The sequence below is a fragment of the Pongo pygmaeus genome, chromosome 14 (genome assembly GCF_028885625.2).
Source record: "Pongo pygmaeus isolate AG05252 chromosome 14, NHGRI_mPonPyg2-v2.0_pri, whole genome shotgun sequence".
Classification (NCBI taxonomy): Eukaryota; Metazoa; Chordata; class Mammalia; order Primates; family Hominidae; genus Pongo; species Pongo pygmaeus.
Genome location: NC_072387.2, coordinates 57,755,446 through 57,762,860, shown reverse-complemented (window position 1 = coordinate 57,762,860; position 7,415 = coordinate 57,755,446). Strand labels below are relative to the sequence as shown.

General features: G+C 52.3%; 1 protein-coding gene across 1 annotated transcript; it reads right to left on the bottom strand.

Annotated features, from left to right (window-relative positions):
• Nucleotides 1–1,758: 1,758 nt before the first annotated feature.
• Nucleotides 1,759–5,040, bottom strand: MLNR (motilin receptor). Its single transcript, XM_054446166.2, has 2 exons — nt 4,140–5,040; nt 1,759–3,338 (listed from the first exon to the last, which is right to left on the bottom strand). The coding sequence occupies exons 1-2, from the start codon at nt 5,038–5,040 to the stop codon at nt 2,941–2,943; spliced, it is 1,299 nt and encodes a 432-aa protein (XP_054302141.1). The 3' UTR covers nt 1,759–2,940.
• Between the last annotated feature and the right edge of the window lie 2,375 nt (nt 5,041–7,415).

Genomic DNA, 7,415 nt, shown 5'->3' with positions numbered 1-7,415 from the left:
AGCCTCCATGATTACCACCCTGGGTCGGGTGGGTAGGGAGCCCTGGACTGGAAACCAGAGTTCAGTGATTCTCCTGCTCCAGTGATTCACTGAATTTGGCCTCCCTTTTCATAGCCAGTTGTCGGTGTAAGAACAGAGAAAAACTTTAGATCTTAGAACAACTTTTTAAACATTTTCCACCATGACCCACAGTTAGAATATATTTTATTTTGTGAACCGGGAAAGACACCAACCAAAACATAATTGAAACAAACACAACAGTTACCTTAGTACATGTGATACACAATGGACTGTGTTGTTGTCCACACTGTTCCGTTGAAGAAAAATGTGATACACTTACTGATTTCACAGTCCACTAGTAGGCTGAGACCACACAAGAATCCTGAAGGAAGGGATGGCCTTCAGGCCCTCCATCTCAGGTACCATCCGGGAAGGGAAGGGTGATCCTCCCTATGCCCACACCTGGAAACATGCTTAAGTCCCAGGAAAGTGTCATGTAAATCCTTGTTTTCTAGATTCTGAACAAGAAAGCTCAAAAGAGAGGTCTTTGCTTCTACATTTAGAATATTATACATGAGCCAGGTGTGGTGGCTCATGCCTGTAATCCCAGCACTTCGGGAAGCTGAGGCAGGAGGACTGCTTGAGGTCAGGAGTTTGAGACCAGCCTGGGCAATACAGCAAGACCCCAACTTTACAAAAAACTAAAAAATTAGCCAGGCATGGTGGTGCGTGCCTGTAGTCCTGCCTACTGGGGAGGCTGAGGTGGGAGGATATTTTGAACCCAGGAATTTAAGGTTACAGTGAGCTATGATTGTGCCACTGCATTCCAGCCTGGGCAACAGGGCGAGATCCTGTCTCAAAAAAATAAAATAAAATATTATATACATCTCAATAGGGTTCTTTGCTGCAACCTTCCCTAGGGAGGTGGCCACTCCTGACTGCTCCAGAGAGGAGCTCCCAAGAGCAGAAGGACTGTGGCAGCTGCTGTACTTAGTGCTACCAAGCAGAGAGTTATGACAGCTCCAGGCTGGCACCTCCACTGTCAGAACCCCTACATCAGTGCTCCCCAAAGTATTTCTCACTCCATGAGATTTTACTAAGTGTTCTTGGGGAGGGAAGATGGGGAGTTGGTTCTGTGATAAAATAAGTCAAGGAAATGTTGGTTGAGACAACTTCTCAGAGCCTCTGACATGCTATGTTGTGTTATGTGCGTGAAATGTTTAGGGTGTGGTGGGGGGAACACAATGTGGTATTTTCCTGCCATATTTAACCCCAGAACCATTTTTTCCAATAATCCCTGGAAATCTGCAGAACAGTTTAGGGAATGCTTCTTGAAGTGACTGCAATCTGCTTCTTCCACTAGCTAGGAGAAAAAGCAACGAGAGACTTCATTCCTTTACCAATTGTGGACCGGGCTGGGGACTGAGCTACGGCTTTGGCTAAGAAAATGAGAAAGCAACAGAACTTTGAGTGCATGTCGGGCAGACCCTTGTTATTTATGTATTCATCTTTTGTAGTTTTAACTATTCAAAAGAGACTATGGTGGCCTGTGGCGGAAAGTAATTTAGACATTTACCGAAGTCACCCAAACTGTGGGCTGTGAAGCAGAGACATCAAGTCAGTGAATCAACGGAGCTGCCTCTCCAGCCTCCAAGTCTCAATGTGACTTTATGTCTATCTGTCATTATAACTCTGAAGTTATAGCATTTGTCACTTTTCTGGTATTTGTAGATGTGAAGATTCATGAAGGTCTCAGGACAAATTCCTCATACAAATCAAGATCCTATTGTAATTTAGGTTTGAATTTATCAATCTGAAAGCCCCAAAAAAGGTCCCATGTAGAACTGTGAAAGCTGTACCCTGCCCACATCTTGGGGGTGCCATTCATACAGAAGGTGGCATGAGTGAAGCCCTTTGGAGCTGAGTGACAGCAGTAACCCTCTAAAAATATTTGTGTTTTAAACTGTAAAAAACAAAACAAAGTTACAGAGTTGTTGATCAGAATGTCCAGTGAGTTCTCTTTCACTCTTGACTAAATCCATTGGCTGGCGTTTTTCAGTAAGGACAGCATCTTGGCTTGGGAGTAGGTGAGCAACTTAAACACTGGATTCAGACTCCGGCTCACCAGCTCCTGTTTGGGCAATCCAAGACTCACTTCCAAAACAGGAATGTTGACGACAGCACTCACCCCACCAAGCTGAGGTGAGATAAAGCATATTAAATAGCTCTTTACAAATGTCATTTGTAGTCACTGGAGAAAGCCATGTCCTGCTGAGCTCTCTACTCTCAAATGTTGATGCCCAAAGTTTGCCACCCCATGGCCAGTGGCACTGGGAAGGTCCCATGGGCAGTGTCAAGGAGAAGTGGGTTGCAACACGATTGCTTAATACTTCTGAAAGAGGCTATTATTGTGCCTAAACTTTATGATTTGCTGTGATTTGGAGAGAGGTGGGACCCCTGAACACTGGAGTCTACCCAGAATTCCTTTTACTTCTAAAAGTTTTTGCAGCCATACATAGGTATTAAATCATTTCTTGGATCAAAACTGTCATTATCCTGGTTCCTTGTAGATGTACTGTTATATTTACATCCAAAACATAAAAGTAAAATACACTCATGATCTCAGAGGTGGCAGTTTTGGGGCAGCATCTCTGTGTATCACTTAACTGTAAAATGAACAATCATCTTTCCAAAGAGTAGGAGAATGAGGACTTCACGAAACCATCACACAAGAGCACACTTTGAGATGTGGGATTTCATGATGGTAAAATCGACATCCCTTAGGAGGTGCGTGGGAAGGAAACTAGAAAGGTTGGCACAGTTACATTTCATACCTTGGTTAAATAAATCATGCGGTCTATTTCTTAACCAACTGGCACAACTGCAACCCTCTTTCCATTCTTCTTAACAGGATCTGTTCCTCACTTTGTCTTTATTTCTCTACACACCTGTTTTCCCCGAAGTCTTAGAACTGCGAGAGGAGCCTGGCTTGGCCGTGCTGGTTACTCCGTCCTTCACGTTAGCGCTTGTCTCGGTGTAGCCCACCGTGTCTCCTCCAGTGTCCCCTGCAACTTCCCCCGCAGTGTCCCTGCTTCTGCGGAAGCCTCTCGGCCTGCACTTCCTTGCGAGCAGCAGTTTACAAGCCGCCGCTCTGTACTTCTTTGAAATGAGGTTGTAGAGGATTGGGTTGATAGATGCGCTCAGATAGAAAAGTTGCAGAGCGACGATGTTAAAGTACTGAGAGAAGTACATCATCCGCGAATCTTCCGTGTTTATGTAAATGATTCTGCCAACGTGGAAAGGCAACCAGCAAACTATAAATGCCAGAACAACCACCACTGCAACATAAGACACAGCACCGGGATTAACAAAAGCAATGGGAAGCAAATAAACCCCCCACCCCCACAAGGAACCATCTGCAATAACAAGTAACAGCAAAATAAATTAGAGAAAACTTCTACCTAGCCAGATCCTCACCCCAGAAAAAATGACCAGGCTGCAGGCTGCATGGATATTTGCTTTAAAACTGCATAGTAGGCTCCTATATGTGTTATCAAGGCTGGACATAAACCAGAAGGAGCAATTTCTCTGAACAAGCCGCCTTGGCAGACTTCCTTCCACAAACCCACTTCGGAGACAAGTTTTCTGTTCTCTGTTGAAAATAATTCTACAACAGGTCTGCACAGTCTTTACTTTTTGATACGAGCAAGGTTTACTTTAGCCTTCAGCATCCCTTAACATTAAATAAAAAATTTTAGCTTTATGAAATCTCCCTCGTCTTCTCAAGAGCACTGTGAGCACTCCTCATCTGTGGCATCTAACAGGTGGTTGGATTAAGAATTACCAACTCTCCTTTGTGGTCTCAGAGGCTCTGGAAAAGCACTGCTGGTTACTGAATCGGATCCGGGGATCCCACCCTCAAAGCGCCCTGGGGTCCCCCAGAGCTCCTGGGGGACAGGACATGGTTTTCTCGGGGGACGGTAAGTACGGGCGGGTGGAGGCTGGAATCGAAATAGGAAAGGGAGCTGGAAGCGACGCCCAGAGCTGGGCGAGCAGGGGAAGGAGACCCAGCGTTTGCGCGGCCCCCGGCGGGGCGGACTGCAGGCAGGCGTCTTTGGAACCACGGTGGCTTCACTTACGCAGGACGCGGACGGTCTGCCGGTGGCTTTTCTCCCGCCCCGAGGCGGCCGGGCCTCGCAGCGGCTGCCGGTTGCTCCACAGCTCCCGCCCGATGAGCCCGTAGAGGATGCTGAGGCACAGAAAGGGCAGGAAGAAGTAGGCGGTGGTGACCCACAGCATGACACGCAGCGCGCCCAGCTGTGCCGGGCTCGGCCGGCATTCGCGGCTGAACAGCGCCGCGGCCTCCGCGGTCTCGGGCCCCGACGGCGGGGACGGTGGTGGCGCCCGCGAGAGCCAGAGGGGCGGCGACGAGGCGAGAGGCGAGGAGGCGAGCCGCGCGGTGCCATTGAGGCCCGGGACCACGGAGATGCCGGGGTCCTGCTCGACGCCCACCAGGAACAAGAAGGGCCCGGCAGAGAGCAGCGCCACGGCCCAGAGCACAGCGATGAGCGCCCGGACGCGGCGCCGGGTGACCAGAACGCGGGCGCGGAGCGGGCGGCAGATGGCCAGGTAGCGCTCGACGCTGAGCGCCGTCATGTGCAGCAGCGTGGCGTAGGTGCAGCCCTCGCCCACGAAGAGGGACAGGCGGCAGAGCAGCGGCCCGAACACCCAGGGCCGCGAGCGCCAGAGGCGGTACAGGTCGAAGGGCAGCCCAAGCAGGATGAGTAGGTCGGACACGGCCATGCTGCCCAGGTACAAGTTGGTGGTGGTCCGCATGTCCCGGTAGCGCCCGATCAGCAGCACCGTCACCACGTTGCCGCTCACCCCGACGGCGAACAGACCCAGGCACACGGCGGTCACCGGCACCAGCGCCCCCAGGGGAAAGGGCGAGCAGCGGCGCTCGTCGCAAGGCGGCAGCGCGGCCCACGGCGGCTCCCGCGCGCCCTCGGGGCCGTCGCTGCCGTTCCAGGGGCTACCCATGGGTGCTCCGTGCGGCCGCCGCGTCCCGGGTCGGGCTGGGAGCCTGGCGCGTGGTCCCTCTCGGTGAGCGCCTCCTTTCCCAGCCCGCTCACTGCGGGCGCGGCCGGTCAGACGGCGGAGCGCTGCGCTGCGCTGCGGGGCGCGGAAAGCGGCTCTGCGGGGTGGGCTCCGAGGCGCTCCCGAGCTGGCTGCGCGCAGTCTCCGCCCACGGCCGCTGCCCGCCCCGGCCAGGCCCTGCTCCCGCTCCCTCTCCCGGGCCCATGCAGTTCCAGGGCGCTTCCGTCTCCACCAACTGGTGGAATACACGGCGCCCTTAGCGCACGAGCCCTACCCGGTCCAGTGAGCGATGTCTGCACCCCAGAGAGCTTTGGTTACAGGACCCAGCACTGTACGGGCGCTTTTGTCAGTCTGGTACACAGGGCACCTTCGAATGTGTCTGGTCTGGTGGCTAGTAGCTGCCGCTTGATGGTGGAGGAAGACTCACGGTAATCCTCAGGAAGCCATAATGCTAAACAATGGGAGGGAGTCTAGACCAGAATCTAGAGCCTCTCCTGTCTAATCTTGACTCTATAACCGAGTAACTGCGTTATCTTGGGCTAGTCCTGGGCTCGCCCAGCGCAGTTCTCCTCTTCTGTAAATTCGCGAGTGGTGGAGGGAGCTGACAATAAAATTGATCAAATAATTTCTGTTCTTTCTTCCTTCCTTCCTTCCTTCCTTCCTTCCTTCCTTCCTTCCTTCCTTCCTTCCTTCCTTCCCTTCCTTCCTTCCTTCCTTCCTTCCTTCCTTCCTTCCTTCCTTCCTTCCTTTCTTTCTTTCTTTCTTTCTTTCTTTCTTTCTTTCTTTCTTTCTTTCTTTCTTTCCTTCTTTCTTTCCTTCCTTCTTTCTTTTCTTCTTGAGACAGGGTCTCACTGTCGTCCAGGCTGGAGTGTAAGTGGCGCGATCACAGCTCACTGCAGCCTCGACCTCCCAGGCTCAAGCAGTCCTCCCACCTCAGCCTCCTGAGTAGCTGGGAGCACAGGAGCGCCCACGCCCCGGCTAAATTTTGTGTTTTTTGTGTAGTCAGGGTTTCGCCATGTTGGCCAGCCTGGTCTCGAACTCCTGACCCCAGGTGGTCCACCCGCCTCGACCTCCCAAAGTGCTGGGATTACAGGCGTGAGCCACCGCGCCCGGCCGTGACCAGATAATTTCAAGGATCCATGAGCATGTTCACTTATTATAAAGAACAAGACAAATATTTACGTGGACACTAGAGTACTTTCACATGTGATATGTCGTTCTTATGTACAACATGTTTTATAAACTTAAAAAACTAGAGGATTTGTCAACACCGGAAAGAACGAAAATTGGGGAAAGGGGCTAAAACGGATGTAAGCGTCTGTTCAGTGTGGTCTTAATGACAATAGCTAACACTTCCTGAGAATTTAGATGGATCTGGCCCTGTGCTCTCCATTTAATCCTCATGGCCTGGGGCGCTCCTTTCGCCCGTGAACAAAGCGGGTCTTGCTTGAGATCAAGCAGGCAGTAAGAGGCGGGACTGGGATATAGGCTCTGGTCGGCCTAATCCCAGAGCTTGCAAGCCTGACGTCCCACTCACTGCCCAGCTCCACCCCCTCAGCACCCCCTCAGTGGCTTAAATCCTCAACCTCTTATCTCGAGCCTCGATTCTGGACCTGACACCTGGCTTTGCCTAGGACAAGCTTCTCCTGCAGTTCTCTCTCACATGCAGACTGTGAGCTTGGAGGACGGACACCTGTCGCCTCCCTCATCGCTGCTGTTTCCAGCGGTCCTAAAACCGCCCTCCCCAGCGCTTTCCCCCGTGGTCACCCGCAGTCCCTGAGGACCAGGTGCCTGCGCTGTCTTTCAAGCACTGCATCTGCGGCCGTTCACACCCATGGCGAGTCTTGGAATGCCTTGGCCTCTAGTTTATTGACCTCCTTTCCACCTATGACCTTGCTCTCCACCCGATCTCAGCCGCGCCTGTCGACGGACCTTACACCTCAGGGTTGCCAGGGCCTGTCAGCCTTCCTCCACCTCCACTTCGGTCAGCCCTCTTTCTGACCTCCGCCCGCTCTCTTTTTAGCTCCCCCTAGCACCTCAGTTCCGGTAATCCTTCAACCCACTGCGACCTCCATCGGTGGCTCCTCCTTCCTTTTCCCGGTCCCTTGCCTGCCCCATGTCTTCACTTTCTTCCTTTACCCAACGTAAATTCCACGGGCAGTCGCCGTCACTCCCACACAGACGCCCTCGACTCCCTTGCTCTTTTCTCCATTGTCAGCCTCGTCCATCCCCCAGGAGCACCACAACCCTGGTGAAGCCGAATTCCCTGCCTACTCCTTGCCTGCTCTCACATGGCGTTGTTTCACTTGAAAGCACAA

Coding starts and splice junctions, on each gene's coding strand:
- MLNR (XM_054446166.2), bottom strand. CDS start 5,040: ATGGGTAGCCCCTGGAACGGCAGCGACGGCCCCGAGGGCGCGCGGGAG. Junction 3,339..4,139: donor GCAGACCGTCCGCGTCCTGC/GTAAGTGAAGCC, acceptor CTTATGTTGCAG/TGGTGGTTGTTCTGGCATTT.